Source organism: Pseudorca crassidens, chromosome 2, assembly GCF_039906515.1.
Source record: "Pseudorca crassidens isolate mPseCra1 chromosome 2, mPseCra1.hap1, whole genome shotgun sequence".
Lineage (NCBI taxonomy): Eukaryota > Metazoa > Chordata > Mammalia > Artiodactyla > Delphinidae > Pseudorca > Pseudorca crassidens.
The window spans coordinates 64,083,380-64,106,980 of NC_090297.1; the positions used below are offsets into that span (position 1 = coordinate 64,083,380).

The window sequence follows — 23,601 nt, forward strand, 5'->3', positions numbered from 1 at the left end:
GGTGGGTCAAAGAGAATCTTGCTGTGATTTATCTCATAGAGTGCTCTGCCTATGTTTCCCTCTAAGAGTTTGATGGTGTCTGGCCTTACATTTAGGTCTTTAGTCCATTTTGAGCTTATTTTTGTGTATGGTGTTAGGGAGTGTTCTAATTTCATTCTTTTACATGTAGCTGTCCAGTTTTCCCAGCAGCACTTATTGAAGAGGCTGTCATTTCTCCACTGTATAGTCTTGCCTCCTTTATCAAAGATAAGGTGACCATATGTGTGTGGGTTTATCTCTGGGGTTTCTATCCTGTTCCACTGACCTATATTTCTGTTCCTGTGCCAGTACCATACTGTCTTGATTACTGTAGCTTTGTAGTATAGTCTAAAGTCAGGGAGCCTGATTCCTCCAGCTCCGTTTTTCTTTCTCAAGATTGCGTTGGCTATTCGGGGTCTTTTGTGTTTCCATACAAATTGTAAAATTTTTTGCTCTAGTTCTGTGAAAAATGCCAGTGGTAGTTTGATAGGGATTGCATTGAATCTGTAGATTGCTTTGGGTAGTAGAGTCATTCTCAAAACGTTGATTCTTCCAATCCAAGAACATGGTATATCTCTCCATCTGTTTGTAACATCTTTAATTTCTTTCATCAGTGTCTTATAATTTTCTACATACAGGTCTTTTGTCTCCTTAGGTAGATTTATTCCCAGGTATTTTATTCTTTTTGTTGCAGTGGTAAATGGGAGTGTTTCCTTAATTTCTCTTTCAGATATTTCATCATTAGTGTATAGGAATGCAAAAGATTTCTGTGCATTAATTTTGTATCCTGCTACTTTACCAAATTCATTGATTAGCTCTAGTAATTTTCTGGTAGCATCTTTAGGATTCTCTATTTATAGTATAATCTCACCTGCAAACAGTGACAGCTTTACTTATTCTTTTCCGATTTGGAATCCTTCTATTTCTTTTTCTTCTCTGATTGCTGTGGCTAAAACTTTCAAAACTATGTTGAATAATAGTGGTGAGAGTGGGCAACCTTGTCTTGTTCCAGATCTTAGAGGAAATGGTTTCAGTTTTTCACCATTAAGAACAATGTTAGCTGTGGGTTTCTCATATATGGCCTTTATTATGTTGAGGTAAATTCCTTCTACACCTATTTTCTGGAGTGTTTTTATCATAAGTGGGTGTTGAATTTTGTCAAAAGTTTTTTTTTCTGCATCTATTGAGATGATCTTATGGTTTTTCTCCTGCAATTGGTTAATATGCTTTATCACACTGATTGATTTGCGTATATTGAAGAATCCTTGCATTCCTGGGATAAACCCCATTGATTATAGTGTATGATCCTTTTAATGTGGTGTTGGATTCTGTTTCCTAGTATTTTGTTGAGGATTTATGCATCTATGTTCATCAATGATATTGGCCTGTAGTTTTCTTTCTTTGTGATATCTTTGGTTTTGGTATCAGATTGATGGTGGCCTCGTAGAATGAGTTTGGGAGTGTTCCTCCCTCTGTTATATTTTGGAAGAGTTCGAGAAGGATAGGTGTTAGCTCTCCTCTAAATGTTTGATAGAATTCGCCTGTGCAGCCATCTGGTCCTGGGCTTTTGTTTGTTGGAAGATTTTTAATCACAGTTTCAATTTCAGTGCTTCTGATTCATCTGTTCATATTTTCTACTTCTTCCTGGTTCAGTCTCAGAAGGTTGTGCATTTCTAAGAATTTGTCCATTTCTTCCAGGTTGTCCACTTTATTGGCATACAATTGCTTGTCGTAATCTCTCATGATCCTTTGTATTTCTGCAGTGTCAGTTGTTACTTCTCCTTTTTCATTTCTAATTTTATTGATCTGAGTCTTCTCCCTTTTTTTCTTGTTGAGTCTGGCTAATGGTTTATCCATTTTTTTATCTTCTCAAAGAACCAGCTTTTAGTTTTATTGATCTTTGCTGTTATTTCCTTCATTTCTTTTTCATTTATTTCTGATCTGATCTTTATGATTTCTTTCCTTCTGCTACCTTTGGGGTTGTTTTGTTCTTCTTCTCTAATTGCTTTAGGTGTAAGGTTAGGTAGTTTATTTGAGAGGTTTCTTGTTTCTTAAGGTAGGATTTATTGCTATAAACTTCCCTCTTAGAACTGCTTTTGCTGCATCCCATAGGTTTTGGGTTGTCGTGTTTTCATTGTCATTTGTTTCCACGTAGTTTTAGATTTGCTCTTTGATTTCTTCAATGATTTCTTGGTTATTAAGTAGTGTGTTGTTTAGCCTCCATGTGTTTGTATTTCTTACAGATTTTTTTTTTCCTGAAACTGATATCTAGTCTCATAGCATTGTGGTAAGAAAAGATACAGGATATGATTTCAATTTGCTTAAATTTACCATGGCTTGATTTGTGACCCAAGATATGATCTATCCTGGAGAATGTTCCATGAGCGCTTGAGAAGAATGTGTATTCTGTTGTTTTTGGATGGAATGTCCTATAAATATCAATGAAGTCCATCTTGTTTAATGTATCATTTAAAGCTTGTGTTTCCTTACTTATTTTCATTTTGGATGACCTGTCCATTGGTGAAAGTAGGGTGTTAAAGTCCCCTACTATGAATGTGTTACTGTCGATTTCCCCTTTTATCGCTGTTAGTATTTGCCTTATGTATTGAGGTGCTCCTATGTTGGGTGCATAAATATTTCCAATTGTTATATCTTCTTCTTGAATTGACCCCTTGATCATTATGTAGTGTCTTTCTTTGTCTCTTATAATAGTCTTTGTTTTAAAGTCTATTTTGTCTGATATGAGAGTTGATACTCCAGCTTTCTTTTGATTTCCATTTGCATGGAATATCTTTTTCCATCCCCTCACTTTCTGTCTGTATGTGTCCCTAGGGCTGAAGTGGATCTCTTGTAGACAGCATATATATGGGTCTTGTGTTTGTATCGTTTCAGCCAATCTGTGTCTTTTGGTGGGAGCATTTAATCCATTTACATTAAAGGTAATTATCGATATGTATGTTCCAATTACCATTTTCTTAAATTGTATTTGGTTTACTATTGTAGGTCTTTTCCTTCTCTTGTGTTTCCTGCCTGGAGAAGTTCCTTTAGCATTTGTTGTAAAGCTGGTTTGGTGGTGCTGAATTCTCTTAGCTTTTGCTTGTCTGTAAAGGTTTTAATTTCTCCATCGAGTCTGAATGAGATCTTTGCTGGGTAGAGTAATCTTGGTTGAAGGTTTTTCTCCTTCTTCACTTTTAATATGCCCTGCCACTCCCTTCTAGCTTGCCAAGTTTCTGCTGAAAGATCAGCTGTTAACCTTACGGGGATTCCCTTATGTTTTATTTGTTGTTTTTTCCTTGCTGCTTTTAATATTTTTTCTTTGATTTTAATTTTTGACAGTTTGATTAATATGTGTCTTGGTATGTTTCTCCTTGGATTTATCCTGTATGGGACTCTCTGCACTTCCTGGACTTCATTAACTATTTTCTTTCCCATATTAGGGAAGTTTTCAATTATCATCTGTTCAAATATTTTCTCAGTCCCTTTATTTTTCTCTTCTTCTTCTGAGACCCCTATAATTCGAATGTTGGTGTGTTTAATGTTGTCCCAGAGGTCTCTGAGACTGTCCTCAATTCTTTTTATTCTTTTTTCTTTATTCTGCTCTGCAGTAGTTATTTCCACTATTTTATCTTCCAGATCACTTATCCGTTTTTCTGCCTCAGTTATTCTACTACTGATCCCTTCTAGAGAATTTTTAATTTCATTTATTGTTTTGTTCATCAGTGTTTGTTTGCTCTTTTGTTTTTCTAGGTACTTGTTAAACGTTTCTTTTATTTTCTCCATTCTATTTCCAAGATTTTGGATCATCTTTACTATCATTATTCTGAATTCTTTTTCAGATAGACTACCTATTTCCTCTTCATTTGTTACGTCTGGTGGGTTTTTGCCTTGCTCCTTCATCTGCTGTGTGTTTCTCTGTCTTCTCATTTTGCTTAACTTACTGTGTTTGGCGTCTTTTTTTCGCAGACTGCAGGTTCGCAGTTTGTGTTGTTTTTGGTGTCTGTCCCCAGTGGCTAAGTTTGGTTCAGTGTGTTGTGGTGGAGGGGATTAGTGCCTGAGTTCTGGTGGATGAGGCTGGATCTTGTCTTTCTGGTGGTTATGTCCAAGCCTGGTGGTGTGTTTTGGTGTGTCAGTTGCCTTATCATGATTTTAGGCAGCCTCTGTGCTGTGGATGGGGTTGTGTTCCTAGGTGTTTGGCATAGGGTGTCCAGCACTGTAACTTGTTCGTCGTTGAGTGGAGCTGGGTCTTGGCATTGAGACGGAGATCTCTGGGAGATTTTCACCATTTGATATTACGTGGAGCTGGAAGGTCTCTTGTGGATCAGTATCCTGAACTTGGATCTCCCACCTCAGTGGCACAGCCCTGATGCCTGGCTGGAGCACCAACAGCCTCTCCTCCACACGGCTCAGAATAAAAGGGAGAAAAGAAGAAGGAAAGAAAGAATGAAAAAGAAAGAAAGAAAGAAAGAAAGATTAAAAAAATAAAATAAAGTAAAATAACGTTATTAAAATAAAAAAATAAGGAATAATTATTAAAACTTTTTAAATAAATAAATAAAAAATAAACTGGACAGACAAAACCTGAGCACAAATGGTAAAAGCAAAGCTATACAGACAAAATCACACACAGAAGCATACACATACACACTCACAAAAGGAGAAAAAGTGAAAAATATATATATATTGTTGCTCCCAAAGTCCAGCTCCTCAATTTGGGATGATTCGTTGTCTACTCAGGTATTCCACAGATTCAGGGTACATCAAGTTGATTGTGTAGATTTAATCCACTGCTCCTGAGGCTGCTGGGAGAAATTTCCCTTTCTCTTCTTTCTTCGCACAGCTCCTGGGGTTCAGCTTTGGATTTGGATCTGCCTCTGTGTGTAGGTCGCCTGAGGGCATCTATTCTTCGCTCAGACAGGACGGTGTTAAAGAAGCAGCAGCTTCGGGGGCTCTGGCTCCCTCAGGCTGGGTAGAGGGTGGGTTATGGAGTGCGGGGCGAGCTTCTGGTGGCAGAGGCCGGCGTGACGTTGCACCAGCCTGAGGCACGCCATGCGTTCTCCAGGGGAAGCTGCCCCTGGAGCACGGGACCCTGGCAGTGGCAGGCTGCACAGGTTCCTGGGAGGGATGGTTGGATAGTGACCTGTACTTGCAAACAGGCTTCTTATTTGCTGCAGCAGCAGCCTTAGCATCTCATGCCCATCTCTGGGGTCCACGCTGATATCCGCAGCTCACGCCCATCTCTGGAGCTCCTTTAAGCGGTGCTCTTAATCCCCTCTCCTCCCATACCAGGAAACAAAGAGGCAAGAAAATGTCTCTTGTCTTTTCGGCAGCTCCAGACTTTTTCCTGGACTCTCTCCCGGCTAGCTGTGGTGCACTAGCCCCCTTCAGACTGTGTTCATGCAGCCAACCCCAGTCCTCTCCCTGGGATCCGACCGAAGCCTGAGTGTCAGCTCCCAGCCCCCACCCATCCCGGCGGGTGAGCAGACAAGCCTCTTGGGCTGGTGAATGCTGGTCGGCACCAATCCTCTGTGCAGGAATCTCTCCGCTTTGCCCTCCGCACCCCTGTTGCTGCGCTCTCCTCCGCGGCTGTGAAGCCACCCGCAGTCTCTGCCCACAAAGGGGCTTCCTAGTGTGTGGAAACCTTTCCTCCTTCACAGCTTCCTCCCACTGGTGCAGGCCCTGTCCCTATTTTGTCTCTGTTTTTTCTTTTTTCTTTTGCCCTACCCAGGTACGTGGGGAGTTTCTTGCCTTTTCGGAGGTCTGAGGTCTTCTGCCAGCGTTCAGCAGGTGTTCTGTAGTAGTTGTTCCACATGTAGATGTATTTCTAATGTATTTGTGGGTAGGAAGGTGATCTCCACGTCCTACTCTTCCGCCATCTTGAAGCTCCTCTTCTGGACACAAGTTTTTTGTTTTTGTTTTTTTTTCGGTATGCGGGCTTCTCACTGTTGCGGCCTCTCCCGTTGCGGAGCACAGGCTCCAGACACGCAGGCTCAGCGGCCATGGTTCATGGGCCCAGCCGTTCCATGACATATGGGATCTTCCCGGACCGGGGCACAAACCCGTGTCCCCTGCATCGGCAGGTGGACTCTCAACCACTGCGCCACCAGGGAACAGGCACAAGTTTTAATCACATTAATTTGTTCTTTTAGAATGAACATAGACTTCTTAAATTTCTACGTCCATGCCCTTCTGATAAAAGAATAATACTTACTGAAAAAATTGTGTGAACTATTATGAGGTTCATTATAATTTTTCAGTTTTCATAATGTTCTTATACTCAATAAGTGGAACTAAATGTTTTGAAAATGTATTTCAAACACTACTAAATAAATAAATATCCCCATAGGTTGTCATTTATTACTTTCTCAAGTGTTTGTTTATACTGCTATAAATTAAATAAAATCTTTCAATAATCAACGAATAACCAAAAGAACATTGCTTCTATCAAAAATAATGAATAAAAATTTATAGGTAAACTGAAAAACTTTTATTCAAATAGATTTCTTTAAATCTCTACAACTCATAAAAATTTTGCTGGAATTTGGTGTACCTATATCTTTTTCAGGCTTACTCCAGTTGTGATGCATTATATTAATGCTTTCTCCACAACATTTTTCTTCAATTATTCCCTTTTTAACCTCTTTTTAAAAAATTAAAACTAATTTCCCTCAGCTTAAAAATACATTATAGTATCATGTCACTTTTTTTTAAGGCTTTCCATTAATCTTATTGTCTACAGTTAAGACATTATGTTTCCTTTGTCCAAAATTTTCTCAGAAAAGTTTCTATACTTGGCAATCACGTATTAACCATTACAATTTCATATATACCCCTACAAGTTAGTGAAATTCCAAAGACGTAATAACCTCTTCACTATCAAAAAGACTTTCAAAATAGTTTTGCATCAGTGCTACCTTTTATTGGTTCTTTAAAAACATTATTCTATTTTAAATCACTCTTTTCTCTTAAGTGGTAATAAACCATGCCTCTGTTTTTCCCCCTATGTCATTGGATCAATCTCTGTTTTCCTCATTATTTCCACTGCTTTCTATGCACAAAATGAGACTGCACTCTAAGGCTCTGTCCTTAGCTCTTAGACTTTATTGATCCCTACATTTTTGTGTGACAGCTTGGCTTCAACTATGAGCTCGAGCAAATGACTATTGGATTTACATCTTAGACCTAGAACACTATTTCTGAATTTTAGTTCTTCATTTCCAATGCCTGGCTGATATCTCAATATCAATATCCTTCCTCAAATAAACATGACCAAACTTAACTTTCTACCAAAACTCTTCAAATGCTACCATTTCTGTTAACTAGGTTATTTATTTCCCTGATTACTGATTCCCAAAGTTCAAAATGCCAGAGGAGTCTTTCTTCACTTATTCTTCTCCTATTGCATTCAATCAATTTTTTAAAAAAATCTTGCCAAATCTTTGTACTGGTCCTTTGTAATGTAATGTTGATTGTAGGACTAAGACCAAGACAGACCTGAAATCTCACCTTCATGACTGTCTAGATGTCTTAGATAAGTTCCTAAACCCCACTATATTTAATTTTCTTCCATAAAATAAGAGTAATACCTTTCCAAATCAAAGGATATGATGAATAGATAAAACACTTTTCAGAAAGTCCTTCCCCATCCACCCTAGCTGAAGTATTAGCCTAAATCTCTACCCGTTTCATCCTATGTTACCATTTTATTTTATTTAGAAATTAACACTATCTGACATTCTATGGTTGACTGATTGACTGTTTTTTGCTTACAAGTTTATTCCCTATGTCTTTCCACTGGAGTTCATGAGAGCAGGACCTTTGTCAGTATTATTTACCACAGAATCCAAAATAATCCCTCTCACATATTAGGTGCTCAATACATATTTGGTAAAGGAATGAAGGAATAAAATACATGAAGTGCCTGACACAATGGCTTCTAGAGTGTCTGTTCTCTACTTTATGCTGTCTTCTTTATTCTTTGCCACTGCTATCTTCCTGTATCAACCCTAATCACATCATTTCTGGCCTACAATAATTGGTCTCTCTGCCCTCATCTGTCTCTTAATCCCCATTAATCTGCTAGTAAAATCTGGATTAATCTCTTTTAAAAAAACTTTTTTTTTATAAAAACAAGTTATTCATAGACACCAACTATGACAGAATGTCTTTTAATTTCCTACTCAAACTACTTCAACAGCTCTTCATAACATTTATTAAGAAGTCTAAACTCCTTAGTATATCATCCAAGATTCTTTTCAGTACTCCCCCCCATCTCTAATTTCCAACTAATTCCTTATACAAAACTCAGTCATTTTGATTGTCCTTAAAAGGGTCATGTCTGTTCCTACCTTTGATTACACCATACCACACAACTAGAATACCTAAATGAAATTCTTCCTTTAGAGCCCTGGTTAAGATACCATACTTAAATACTGCCTTGTTTTATATTTCCCTACGTTTTTTAAACTATTATTATAGAATCATTAATATACTCATAATTTTTAAAGAATCATATGCAGCTATAAAAAGTCTTTCAACTTTCTAATCTCCAGCCTTCCCATGTATAATCACTGTTTATTGTTTATATATCCTTTCAGATGTGATTAATATTCAAATGCTTTTAGATTTTTCATCAATATTCAATGTTTATATATGTAGAATTATATATACTTACAACATATTATAAGCACTGTTCTGAAACATACATCTTTACTTTCTATATCATGTACCTGACTTGTCTAACACCTGCAGAATTAACCACTGATTTTGAATACTTACATGACTTAATTGCTCTAATATTCATATGACATGAAGCATGTTTTCTTCTATTTTTGTCTATCCATTTAAGTATTTTGTAACCTCCAACTAGATATCAAATTTCCCAAATACTTCTTTCAACATTTTAAAAGTCAACATACAATGGTGATTTGAACATGTAATGTCACCATATTAACTATTTAGAAATTGAATATTTTATCCTCTTCCATTAAAAATCCAAATAATAATCAAATGCCTGGAATTAAACATTGAAAAAAAATAAACTATTTCCTAATGGAATCATTCAAATATGGAAAAAAAAAAAACAGATCCACTTTCAATTAAAAAACAAATATTCTGAGTCAACCAAAAACTTCTAAAACTAAGAAATGAGAATAGCAAAGTGGCAGATATCAGATTAAATAAAATTTTAATTGTATTTCTATATGCTAATAAAAAACAATCCAAAATGAAATTAATAAATGATTCCATTCATAATATCACAAAAATAAATAAAATGCATAGAAATAAATTTTAAAAAATTAAGTGAAAGACTTGTACACTGAAAACAACAAAACTGAGAGAATTAAAGAGTACTTAAATAAAATGACAGTTCATGTTCAAGGACAAGAATACTATTATAATGATGGTAATTCTCCACAAATTGATCTGTAAATTCAATGGAATACTTATCACTATCCCAGCAGGAATCATTGTAGAAACTGACAAGCTGATCCTAAAATTCATTTGTAAATGCAAGGAACCCTGAATAGCCAAAGCAATATTGAAAAAGAAGAGCAAAGTTGGAGAACTCACACTTTCCTATTTTGAAACTTAACTACAAAGCTACAGTAATCAAGACTGTGTATACTGCCATAAGGACAGCTATATAGACCACTGGAATATAACTGAGAGTCTAGAAATAAATGCTTACATTTATGGCCAACTGATCTTTAACAAAAAATATCAAGGCAATTCACTGGGGGAATGGGGCTGGTATAATTGAATATCCACATGCAAAAAATGAACTTAGACTCTTACTTCACACATGTAAAAAAATTCATTCAAGGTCAAAAATAGACATAAATTTCAGAGATATAATTATTAAAATTTTAGAACATAAAAGAAAAATTTTTTAGCCCTGAATTAGGCAGAGTTCTTAGATATAACACCAAAAGCATGATCCATAAAACAAAAAATTCTAAATTGGACTTCATAAAACTCAAAACTTTTTGCTTCAAAAAAGACCATTAAGAAAATGAAAAGACAAGCTATAGGCTAGGAGAAAATATTTGCAATTCTTCTATCTGATAGAGGACTTATACCCAGATATCTGCTGTTACAAATCAATAATGAGACAAACACCCACTTTAAAAATGGGCAAAAAATTTGTATAGACATTGGACCAAAGAAGATATATGCATAGTTAATAAGGAGATGAAAAGATGCTTATCATCATCATCACTTTTTAGAGATATACAAATTAAAACCATTGTGAAATACCCTTTACACCTACTAGAATGTCTATAGTGCAAAAGATAGAAAATACTGTTTGCAAGGACATACAGAAAATGGAAACTTCATGCATCAGTGGTTTACACTTTTTAGAAAACAATTCAGTTTCTTAAAAAGTTAAACATAAACTTACCATACATCCCAACAACTGCACTCCTAAGTATCTACCCAAAGAAAATGAAAATATATGTCTACACAAAGACATGTAAGTAGGTGTTTACAGCAGCATTTTCATAATAACAAAAACTAGAAATAATCCAAATGTCCATTGGTGAATGAACAAAGAAAATGTAATATATTCACATAATGGAATAATACTCAGCAATCAAAAGGAACAAACTACTGATACATGCTACAACATGAATAAGGCTCAAACACACCACCCTAGGTGAAAGAAGGCAGGTGATAAAGACTACATATTCTATGATTCCATTTTTATAAAATGTTTAGAAAAACAAATTAATAGAGACAGAAAAGAGATCAATGGTTACCTAGAACCAAGTTGGGAGTGGGGATTAACTGCAGATGGGAAGGAAGGAAACTGGTGGAGTGGTGGGAATTTCTAACACTGGATTGTGAAGATAGTTATACAGCACTGTTAATTTACCAAGATTATGGAATCATACATGTAAGATGGGTGAAGTATACAGTATGTAAGCTATACCTCCTTAAAGCTATTGAAACATAATGGAGACCCAAAAAAGTCAAATATTTGTTTCTCTACAATTTGATAATCCTAAACTCAATAATTTTTAGCAGTAGGCATATAGGCTTTTATAATTTTTTAGTTATAAGACATTCCTAATATATTCACTAGTTTACTATATTTTATGTAAATGATAACAAATACTGGTTTATATAATTTAGGTAAAGAATTTAGAAGCTAAAATTTTACTTCTATACATTTATTTAAAATGAAACCGTAATGAAGCCAATTACCTTTTTCAAAGCAGGGCAGAAATTAAAGAAAAGTCGGTGGTTATATGTTTTGAATCTTTCAGGAAGATGCCAGCTCTGAATTATTTCTTCATCAGAAATCACATGATGATCCAGTGCTTTGAGAGACCATATACTGTTGACAAGAACATGTCTATATCCTTTTTTAAGGCTTACTGGACAATCAAACATAGTGAGGGCAATGAGGCTTGGACAAGCAGATAACATACATACATTCTTTAACTTTGCAAGCCCATTGTCATGTAGATAGAGAAGTTTTAGGTTCTTCAATCCACTCCAAAATCTGGTATCTGGTAGACTCTTGATCTGAAATATCATTAATAATAATATGTTAAATACAAATATAAATTTTCCATGAATTACACTGAAAAAGGAAAAATATTAAACATCTTCTATAGGTCAATATTTTCCCAAATGGCAAATTTCTCATTAGTAAGCAAAAACAGAATTTCTAATTACCCAAATGATGACTGGGGTAAAGCAAAATACACTAGGTGTCTGTAATTATTAGTGTAATTAAATAAACATATATACTCCATTCAATAAAAGTCCCTTTGTAATAAGCAAACTCTTTAAACTTTTATAAAATATTTTCCTTACATGAAAAACTTAAGGGGTCAAATCAATCAATGTTATAGTGATACTCCACATTAACAAAATGAAGGATAAATATCATACAATCATCACAATAGATATAGAAAAAGTATTTGACAAAATTCAACATCCACAAAAGACAACCCTCAGAATGGGAGAAAATATTTGCAAATGAAGCAACTGACAAAGGATTAATTTCCAAAATTTACAAACAGCTCATGCAGTTCAATAACAAAAAAAAAAAACAACCCAATCCAAAAATGGACAGAAGACCTAAATAGACATTTCTCCAAAGAAGATATACAGACTGCCAACAAACACATGAAAGAATGTTCAACATCATTAATCATTAGAGAAATGCAAATCAAAACTACAATGAGATATCATCTCACACCAGTCAGAATGGCCATCATCAAAAAATCTAGACACAATAAATGCTGGAGAGGGTGTGGAGAAAAGGGAACACTCTTGCACTGCTGGTGGGAATGTGAATTGGTTCAGCCACTGTGGAGCACAGTATGGAGGTTCCTTAAAAAGCTACAAATAGAACTACCATATGACCCAGCAATCCCACTACTGGGCATATACCCTGAGAAAACCAAAATTCAAAAAGAGTCATGTACCAAAATGTTCACTGCAGCTCTATTTACAATAGCCCGGAGATGGAAACAACCTAAGTGCCCATCATCGGATGAATGGATTAAGAAGATGTGGCACATATATACAATGGAATATTACTCAGCCATAAAAAGAAATGAAATTGAGCTATTTGTAATGAGGTGGATAGACCTAGAGTCTGTCATACAGAGTGAAGTAGGTCAGAAAGAGAAAAACAAATACCCTATGCTAACACATATATATGGAATTTAAGAAAAAAAAATGTCATGAAGAACCTAGGGGTAAGACAGGAATAAAGACACAGACCTACTGGAGAACGGACTTGAGGATATGGGGAGGGGGAAGGGTGAGCTGTGACAGGGCGAGAGAGAGGCATGGACATATATACACTAACAAACGTAAAGTAGATAGCTAGTGGGAAGCAGCCACATGGCACAGGGATATCGGCTCGGTGTTTTGTGACCGCCTGGAGGGGTGGGAGGGAGGGAGACGCAAGAGGGAAGAGATGGGAACATATGTATATGTATAACTGATTCACTTTGTTATAAAGCAGAAACTAAAACACCATTGTAAAGCAATTATACCCCAATAAAGATGTTAAAAAAAAATTCAACATCCATTTATGATTAAAACTTTCAACAAGCTGGGTATAGAGGGACTGTACCTCAACATAATAAAGGCCATATCTGACAAGCTCACAGCTGACATCAATCTCAGTGGTGAAAAGATAAAATATTTTCCTCTAAGAGCAAGAGTAAGACAAAGACGCCTGCTCTCACCACTTTTATTCAGCATAGCACTGGAAGCTAGAAGTCCTAGACAGAGCAATTAGGCAAGAAGAAGGAACAAAAGCCAACCAAATTGGAAATGAAAAAGTAAAACTGCCACTTTTTGCAGATTACATGATATACAGGCATACCTCAGAGATTTTGTGTGTTGAGTTCCAGGCCACTGCAATAAAGCAAATATTGCAATAAAGCAAGTCACAAAAATTTTTTGGTTTCCCACTGCATATTAAAGTTGTTTACACTGTACGGTAATCTATTAAGTGTGCAATAGCATTATGTCTAAAAATACCAATGTACATATCTTAAGTAAAAAATACTTTATTGCTAAAAAATGCTAACCATCATCTGATAATGTGAGATTGCCACAGACCTTCAATTTATAAAAAATGCAGTATCTGTGAAGTGCAATAAAATGATGCCCAATAAAATGCAGTATGCCTGTATGTGGAAAACCCTAAATACTGCACAAAACTATTTATTAGAACTAATAAATAAAATCAGTAACATTTCAGAATACAAAATCAATACACAAAATTATGTTGACTTTCTACACATTAAGTATTAACTATCAGAAAGAGAAATTAATAAAACAATCCCACTCACAACTGCATCAAAAAGAATAAAATGCCTAGGAATATATTTAACCAAGGATGTGAAAGATATGTACACTGAAAACTATAAGACATATTGAAAAGAAATTGAAGAAGACATAAATAAATTGAAAGATACTCTGTGCTTGTGAATTGCAAGAACTAATATTGTTAAAACGTTGATACTACCCAAAGCAATCTACAGATTCAACACAAGCCATACCAAAATTTCAGTGGCATTTTTCACATAAATAGAACAAATAATCCTAACATTTGTATGAAATTACAGAAAACCTCAAATAGGCAAAATGATCTTGAGAAAGAACAAAGCTGGAGCCCTCACACTTCCTGAATTCAAGGATATTGCAAAGCTATAGTAAAAAAAAAAAAAAACAGTATGGTACTGGTATTTAAAAACAAACAAACAAACACATAGGTCAATAGAACAGAAAGATAGCCCAGAAATAAACCAACACATATATGTTCAATTGATTTACAAAAAAGGAACCAAGAGTATACAAGGGAAAAGAAGAGTCTTGTCAATAAATTGTGTTGGGAAAACTGGACAGACACTTGTGAAAGAATGAAACTTGACCATTATCTTATGCTACACACAAAAATTAACTCGAAATGGATTAAAGACTTGAACACAAAATCTGAAACCATAAAACACCTAGAAGAAAACATTGGTGGTAAGCTCCTTGACATGGGTCTTGGCAATATTTTTTTTTGATTTGACACCAAAAGCAAAGGCTAAAAAAACCAAAGCTGAGCAAGTGAGATGATGTCAAACTAAAAAGCTTCTGCACAGTAAAGGAAACCATCAATGAAATGAAAAGGCAACTGGGACTTCCTTGGTGGTCCAGTGCTAAAGAATCCACCTTACAATGCAGGGCACGTGGGTTCGATCCCTGGCCAGGGAACTAAGATCCCACATGCCGCGGGGCAACTAAACCTGCATGCCACAAATACTGAGCTCGCGCACCTCAACTAGAGAGCTTATGTGCCACAAACTACAGGCCCATGTGCTCTGGAGCCCACGTACCACAATGAAAGATCCCACATGCTCAACAAAGATCTCGTGTGCCGCAACCAAAGACCCAACGCAGCCAAAAATAAATAAATCTTACCAAAAAAAAGGCAACCTACTGAATGGGGGAAAACATTTGCAAATCATATCTGAGAAGGGGCTAATATCCAAAATACATAAAGAATTCACACAATAGCAAAAACCCAAACAATCCAACTAAAAAATGGGAAGAGGATCTAAGTTAATGTTTTTCCAAAGAAGACATCCAATGGCCAACAGGTACATGAAAAGATACTCAACATCACCAATCATCAGGGAAATGCATATTAAAACCACAAATTCAGTCACCTCAAACCTATTAGAATAGCTATTATCAAAAAGACAAGAAATAACAAGTTGGCAAGGATGAGGAGAAAAGGGAACCATGTGCAGTGTTTGTGCAATTGTAAATTGGTGCAGCCACTATGAAAACAGCAAGGAGGTTCCTCAAAAAATGCAAAATAAAGGGCTTCCCTGGTGGCACAGGGGTTGAGAGTCCACCTGCCAATGCAGGGGACACAGGTTCGTGCCCCGGTCCGGTAAGATCCCACATGCCACAGAGCGGGTAGGCCCTTGAGCCAAGGCCGCTGAGCCTGCGTGTCTGGAGCCTGTGCTCCACAACGGGAGAGACCACAACAGCGTACTGCAATTAAAAAAAAAAAAAAATTCAAAATAAAGCTTCCATATGATCCAGCAATTCTACCTCCAGGAATTTATTTCAAGGAAATGAAAACACCAGCTCAAAAAGACACATACATCCCCATGTTCACTGCACCATTATTTATAATAGCCAAGATGTGGAAGCAAACTAAGTGTCTATCTATAGATGAATAAGTAAAGAAAATCTTGTGTGTATACACAGTGGAGTACTGCTGACTCATAAAAAAGAATGAAATCATGCCATTTGAAACAAAATGGTGGATGTTGAGAGCATTATGCAAAACGAAATAAGTCAGACAGAAAAAGACAAGTACCACATGATCTAACTCACGTGGAATTTAAAAAAGCAAACAAACAAAAACCAAACTCTTAGATACAGAGAACTCATTGGTGATTCAAAGACAGAGGGGGTGGGTGAAATGGTGAAGTTGCTGAAAAGATACAAATTTTCAGTTATAAAATAAATGAGTCCTGGGGATATAATATACAGCAGGGTGAGTACAGTTAATAATACTGGATTATATATTTGAAAGTTGCTAAGAAAGCAGATATTAAAAGTTCTCATCACAAGGAAAAAATTGTAACTCTTTGGTGATGGATGTTAACTTGACTTATTGTGATCATTTTGCAATATACACAAATATTGAACCATTATGTTTTATACCTGAAATTAATGTAATACTATATGTCAATTATATATCATTAAAAAATTAAGAAGTCAAGAAGCAGTCTTAAGACTATGGATTTAAGAAGTAAACCAAATCACATACTGTTGGTCTAGATATTTTAAATAAAAAATGTTTGCTTATACTTAAAATTTTTGTGCTTATATATATTTTTTATTTAGTTTTGAATTGTTTATATTTCACATATAAGACTACCTGGGAGAAATACTGTACATAGATAACATAAGTGCTTATTAAATATCAACTTCATTTATATGCAGATAACTGAAACGGCTATTGCTTACGTGATTTCCATGGAGATCGAGTTTGACTAATTTTATACAACTCTGAAGTGGACGAATATCTGTAATAAAATTGTTTGAGAAGATGCACACTCTAAGAGAGATACAAGATTGAAAACTTTCCATAGATTTTAAATGAAGGCCACTGAACTTCACAAAAACAAAATCTTTTTGATCTTCTATTATATTTTCATTATAGTGACTCCATTCTCTATGATTGGTTAGCTCTTCTGTGACTGTTCCATGAAACATCTAGGAAAAATGGGAAATTTTGAACGTTTTTTTTCAACTTTCAAAAATAAATCTATATGAAAAAAATACTTTCTAATAGACAGTGAGAATAAATGGGTAGAAAAGTTAAAATTTTTAAGAATATAATTTCCATAAAACCTTCTATTCCAAAGCATTTTAAATATATAACATGTATATAATTACAACTCAAAAATGTATCATTTCTCTCACCAATGAAATAATCAGTAAAAGGAAGAAAAACTTTCTTTTTCCTGAAATACTTAAAGAACATGAAATTCAGTGAAATAGCTGGGATAAAAACATCACCTCTAGGCAATATAACTAAAACAAACATAGAAAACTATACCCCTCAGACTTCCCCCATGGTGCAGTGGTTAAGAATCTGTCTGACAATGCAGCAGACACAGGTTCGAACCCTGGTCTGGGAGGATCCCACATGCCACAGAGCAACTAGGCCCATGTGCCACAACTACTGAGCCTGCACTCTAGAGCCTGCAAGCCACAACTACTGAGCCCGCATGCTGCAATTACAGAAGCCCATGCTCCGCAACAAGAGAAGCCACCGCAATGAGAAGACCGTGCACCACAGCGAAGAGTAATCCCTGCTTGCCGCAACTAGAGAAAGCCCATATGCAGCAACAAAGACCCAACATAGCCATAAATAAAAAAATAAATTTATTTTTTAGAAAAGAGAAAACTATACCCTAACATACCTTGTATAATAATTTTGGTTAAAAGATGTTGTTAAATAAAGAACAGCATTGAATGATAAATCCCCAAGTTAGGAGAGTGATCATCTTTGTGAGAAAGGCTGATAAATGCAGCTAAATGAAATTAAGGGGCAATAAAGGGCTACAAGGATGATTCAACAATGTAAATCAATCACTGTGATAAACCTCATAAATGGAATGAAGGATAAAAATCATATGATCATATCAATAGATGCAGAAAAATCATTTGAAAAAATTTAACATCCTTAAATAAAAACTCTAAACAAAGTGGGTACAAAAGCACTGCAATTCAGCATAACAGAGGCCATAAATTATAACCCTGCAGCTAACATCATACTCAATGATGAAAGGTTGAAAGCTTTCCTCTAAAATCAGGGAAAGGAAAGTGCCCACTCTCACCATTCCTATTCTACACAATACTGGATATCCTAGCTGGAGTAATCAGGCAAGAAAAAGAAATAAAATCAGAAAGGAAGAAGTAAAATTGTCTTTGTTTGCAGATGACTTGATGTTATATACAGAAAATCTTAAAGACTCCATCAAAAAACTGTTAGAACTAATTTAAAAATTCAATAAAGTTGAAGGGCACAAAATCAACATGCAAAACTCAACTGCATTTTATATTTGTTAACAATGAGCTATGTGAAAAAAATAAAGACAATCCCATTATAATAGCATCAAAAATACTCAAGTACTTAGGAATGCATTTAAACAAGGAGGTGAAAGATCTGTACACTGAAAACTGTAAGACATTAATGAAAGGAATTGAAGAAAACAAAAATGATTGGAAAGCTATCTTGTGTTCATGGATTGGAATAGTTAATACTCTTAAAATGTCCATACTACTACTCAAGTCATCTATAGATTCAGTGCAATTCCTATCAAAATTTCAATGACACTTTTCACAGAAATAGGAAAAGCAACTCTAAAATTCATATGGGACCACAAAAAAAAAAATAGGAAAAATAATCTTGTGAAAGAACAAAACTGGAGGCCTCATACCTTCTGAATTCAAAACAACATATTACAAAGCTACAGTAATCAAAATAGTATGGTACTAGCATAAAAACTGGCACATAGCTCAAGGCAAAAGAATTGAGAGCCCAGAAATAAACCCATAAATATGCAACAACAATATCTGACAAAAGAACCAAGAATACTCAATAATGAAAGGACAGTATCTTCAAGAAATGGTGTTGAAAAAACTGCCTAAGAATGAAATGTTCACATGCGAAAGAATAAAATTGGACCCCTGCCTTACACCACTCACAAAAATTACTGGATGGGGCTTCCCTGGTGGCGCAGTGGTTGAGAGTCTGCCTGCCGATACAGGGGACACGGGTTCATGCCCCGGTCCGGGAAGATCCCACATGCCGCAGAGCGGCTAGGCCCGTGAGCCATGGCCGCTGAGCCTGCACGTCCAGAGCCTGTGCTCCACAACAGGAAAGACCACAACAGTGAGAGGCCTGCGTACCACAAAAAAAAAAAAAAAAATTACTGGAAATGGGTTAAAGACTTAAATGTAAGAGCAGAAACCATAAAACTTCTAGAAGAAAGCTTAGGGGAAAAAAAGTTTCTTTTACATTCATTCATCCTGGTAATGACTCTTTGGATATGACACCAAAAGCAAAGGCAACAAAAGCAAATACCAACAACTGTGGCAACAAACTAAAAAGCTTCTGCACAGCAAAAAAAAAAAATCAAACAATCAACAGAATAAAGAGGAACCTATGGAATGGGAGAAAATATTTTCAAATCATAGATCTGATAAATGGCTAATTTCCAAAATATAAAAGGAACTCATACAAATCAGTAGAAACTGATAATAACAAAAACAACAACCTGATTAAAAATTAGGCTAAGTACCAGAATAGATATTTTTCCAAAGAAGACATATAAATGTCCAACAGATACATCAAAAAGGTGCTCAACAACACTAATCATTAGGAAAATGAAAATCAAAACCACAATGAGCTATCACCTCACACCTTTTAAAATGACTATATTCAAAAAGACAAGATTACGTGTTGACAAAGATGTGGAGAAAAGGGAACCCTTATACACTGTTGGCTGTACCAATGTAAACAGTATAGAGGTACCTTGAAAAATTAAAAGTGGAACTACCATATGACATAGTAATCCCATTTCTGGGTATATATCCCCCCAAAATGAAGTAATTATCTTGAAGAGGTATGTGCATCCCCATGTTCTTTAGTCCCAATGCCTAAGTCATGGAGGGAACCTAAATGTCCACTGACAGATGAATGGCTAAAGAAAATATGATATCTATTTTATATATACACACACAATGGAATATTATTCAGCCATGAAGAAGAAGGAAACTGCCATTTTCTACAATATAAATGCCACTGGTGGCCAAAATGTGGTGCAAGAAATGGGGAGATGTTGGTTAAAGGGAACAAACTTCCAGTTATAAGATGAACAAGTTCTGGGAATATAATGTACAGCATGGTGACTATAGTTAAAAATACTGTATTGTATACTTAAAAGTTACTAAGAGAGTAGATCCTAAAGGTCCTCAAACACACCGGAAAAAAAAAAAAAAAAAACATAATTATATGTGGTGATAGATGTATTATGAATCTTACCATGGTAATCATTTTTGCAATGTATATATGTATTAAAGTATCATATTATACATATTAAACTTATATAATGTTATATGTCAATTATATCACAATAAACCTGGAAGAAAAGATTTCTAAGTACAAATAATTAGGTATGTCTCATTTAGATTAATATTTGTTGTTAATTCCTTGAAATCCTTCCATTTGAATTCTCTACAACCAATATCCAATGTCCTGCAAAAAAGAATGCACATTCTTTTTTCATTTATTTACACTGTGTAACAAAGCACCCCTAAACCTACTGCCTTAATAAAAACACCATTGATTATTTCTCAGGTCTGTGGCTTAACTTAGTTCAAGTGGGCAGCTCTTTTTCAAGGGATGTTGACTTAATAAGATTCAGTCTTGTGGGGCTCATCCAAACTAACACCTACAAGGTGACTAATTTACATATGTGAAACACTGGCAAGGAGAGCAGGAAGGTAGGTTCAGCTGGAATGCTGGGATATACGGGTCTCTCTCACCATACTATCCCAAGGTCTCTCCATCTACACCAGTACTCACAATGTCATCCTCTCACAGGTCTATTCATGTGTCTCTGTAATAGGGAAGTAAGACTTTCTATATGGTTGACTCAGGGCTCCAAAATGTATAAACACAGAACCTGTAGGGCCTTCTGAAGGTTTAGGCCCATCTGGCAGAGCTTTACCTCAACCACATTCTATTACTTAGAGGAAGTTATTCTGATTATTTGAACTAGTTTATAATGTAGTTAGAGAAAGAAGAAAATAAAATATAAGTTGTTCTGAGCTTGGTGACCTCAGGCAAGTTATGTATATCCTCAATTTGTTATGTATCCAAATTATGTTCCTCAGTTTCCTCATCTATAAAACATGGATAGTAACAGTATTTGATGGAAATAATTGTTATGAGGACTAAATGAGTTGGCCTGAAGGCTTTAGAACACTGTCTGGCACATAGCAAGCACTGTAAAATGAGTATTACTTAATAAGGCAAATACCTAGCTCAATTAACAACTCAACATAGACTGCCCCTTCAAAAAGTAAGTTAGGGCACTTCTAGTTTCCAGTCCAACATATAAGGAGCTTAGAAGTTGTCACACCATCCTAAAAAGTAAAAGCTGAACAAAATGAAAAAAATCAACACATCTTCTTAGATTCCTCAGAAAAGGGAGGTCACACAGAGAGCCAATACCCCCAAAATCAGAGAGACAGTTAAATGGATATAGAGATTCAGAACTTACAGGAGCAGAAACTCACCAGCAGAGATCTCTGGAGGACCCAGTGCCTCCCAGGTAGGAAAACTGAACTATAACTGACAAGTTACTGCAGGCACAGTGTTGACAACTCTGAGATTAAAAATTCCAGGAAGGCCTAGTCAATGAAGGGACCACCTTGCTTTTGTAAGATTAGCATCCAGGAGCTCTAACAGGTCCTCAGGGTGAATACTGGACAAAAATCCTCTCATGCTTCCATAGGGGAGAGGAAATAAATAATTTTGAAATACACCAGAGAATTCTGTTCTTAATAAGGCCTGCCCTCAAGAGAAACTATTTAATGGACACTAAACAACTGAGGTTTTATCAGAGCCTAACTGACGTGGGAGAAGAGAAATACTCAACTCCATCTCCCTCTAGCCTTCCATTTGGAGGAAGGGAAACACCCAACTCCAGCCCATTCTTGCTATCTTGCCCACCTAAGAGTAAGGAAAACTAAGAAGCACTTGTGAAATCCACAGCCCAGGGGCACAGGCTCATTAAAAGACTAAGACCTTAATATATAACCATAGAATACTTCTTTTCTACCCACACCTTACCACCACACCACACCAGTATTTTATAAGAGTTCCTTTTACCAGTACATCATTTCTGGCTTTCAACAAAAATTACAAGGCATACTAAAAGACAAAAAACACAGAGTAAGCATAAGAACCAATATCAGCTATGGCAAAGATGTTGGAAATATCAGACTGGGAATTTAAAACATCTATGATTAAACATGCTAAGCACTTGAATGAAAAAAAGTAAGAACAGATGGACAGTGTAAGGTAGAGAGATAGAATTAAAAAAGAATAAAAAAATAATGCTAGAGATCAAAAATACTATAACAGAAACGATGAATGCCTTTGATGAGCTATTTTAGTAGATTGGACGTGGTTGAGGAAAGAATCTCTGAGTTTGAGAATATGTCAATAGAAACGTCAAAAACTGAAAAGTAAACAGAACAAAGACTGAAAAAAGCAGAACAGAATATCCCAGAACTGTGGGATAACTACAAAAAGTGTTCAATATGCATAATGGAAATACCAGAATGAGAAGAAAGTGATAAAGGAACAAAGGAGCATAAAAAATATTTGAAACAGTAATGATGGTGAAATTCTTCAAATTAATGTTAGATACAACCTACTGATCAAGTAAGCAGAAAACACCAAGCAGGAAAAAGGCCAAAAAAATACAACTAGACATATCGTTTTAATTTCAGAAAATTAAGGATAAAGGAAGAAATATGAAAGATGACATAGGAAGAAAACCTCTTATCTACAAAAAGGGAAAAATAAGAATTATATCTAACTTCCCCTAAGAAACTATGCTAGCAAGAGGAGAGTGGAATAAAGTATTTAAAGTGTTGAGAGGAAAATCCTGCCAACAAAAAAATCTATACCTTGTGAAATGATTCCTCAAAAGTGGATGAGAAAAAAAGACTCTCAGACAAACAAAACTTGAGGAAATTTCTTGTCAGTAGACCAGCCTTAAAAGAAATGTTTAAAATAGTCCTTTAGAGACAAGGAAAATAGTATAGTTCAGAAACTCAGATCTACATAAGAAAAAGGAAGAACACTAGGGCAGGCACAAGTGAAGGTAAAATAAAAATCTTTTATTTTTCTTATTCTTAGTTGATATAACAGGTAAAAGTCTGTTCAAACATTAACAGCAAAAATTTATTTGATTATATATGCACACATATGCTCAGTTGACACTTGAAAAACATGGCTGTGGGTAGGGGTGAAGACCCTTACACAGTTAAAAATCATTTGTCTCTCAGTATCCACAGGGGATTGGTTCCAGGATCCACCACAGATACCAAAGTCCATGGATGCTCAAGTCCCATAGTGAGCCCTCCACAAAACTATCCAAGGTTCTGCATCTGTGGCTTCAACCAGCACAGATTGTGTAGTACTGTATTTATTGAAAAAAAGAAAAACATAGACGTAGACCCAACAGTTCATACCCATGTTGTTTAGAAGTCAACTATATATTTTTGTATAAGTAACTATGCTATGTATAAATGAAATGAATGAGAGCAAGGATACAAGGAACAGGAAGGAAGAATCAGGAATTTTTTTTTATTACAAGATATTTATACTACATACGAAGTAGTATAGTGTTATGTGAGAGTGGATTTGGATTATTGCAATCTCTAGGGAAATGGCTTAAAAAAAGAAGTAAAATAGGTATGCTAAGAAAAGATAGAAAATAGAAT

The 23,601-nt window shown here is 35.6% G+C and overlaps 1 protein-coding gene across 1 annotated transcript in view; it reads right to left on the minus strand.

Moving 5' to 3' along the window:
• LRRIQ3 (leucine rich repeats and IQ motif containing 3) overlaps positions 1–23,601 on the minus strand; it is a 235,329-nt gene that overhangs the window by 197,458 nt on the left and 14,270 nt on the right. The window contains exons 3-4 of the mRNA XM_067726576.1: positions 16,534–16,782; positions 11,227–11,550 (exon numbers count right to left, since the gene is read on the minus strand). Coding sequence (XP_067582677.1) covers positions 11,227–11,550; positions 16,534–16,782 — 573 coding nt within the window. The remainder of the gene's footprint in view (positions 1–11,226; positions 11,551–16,533; positions 16,783–23,601) is intronic.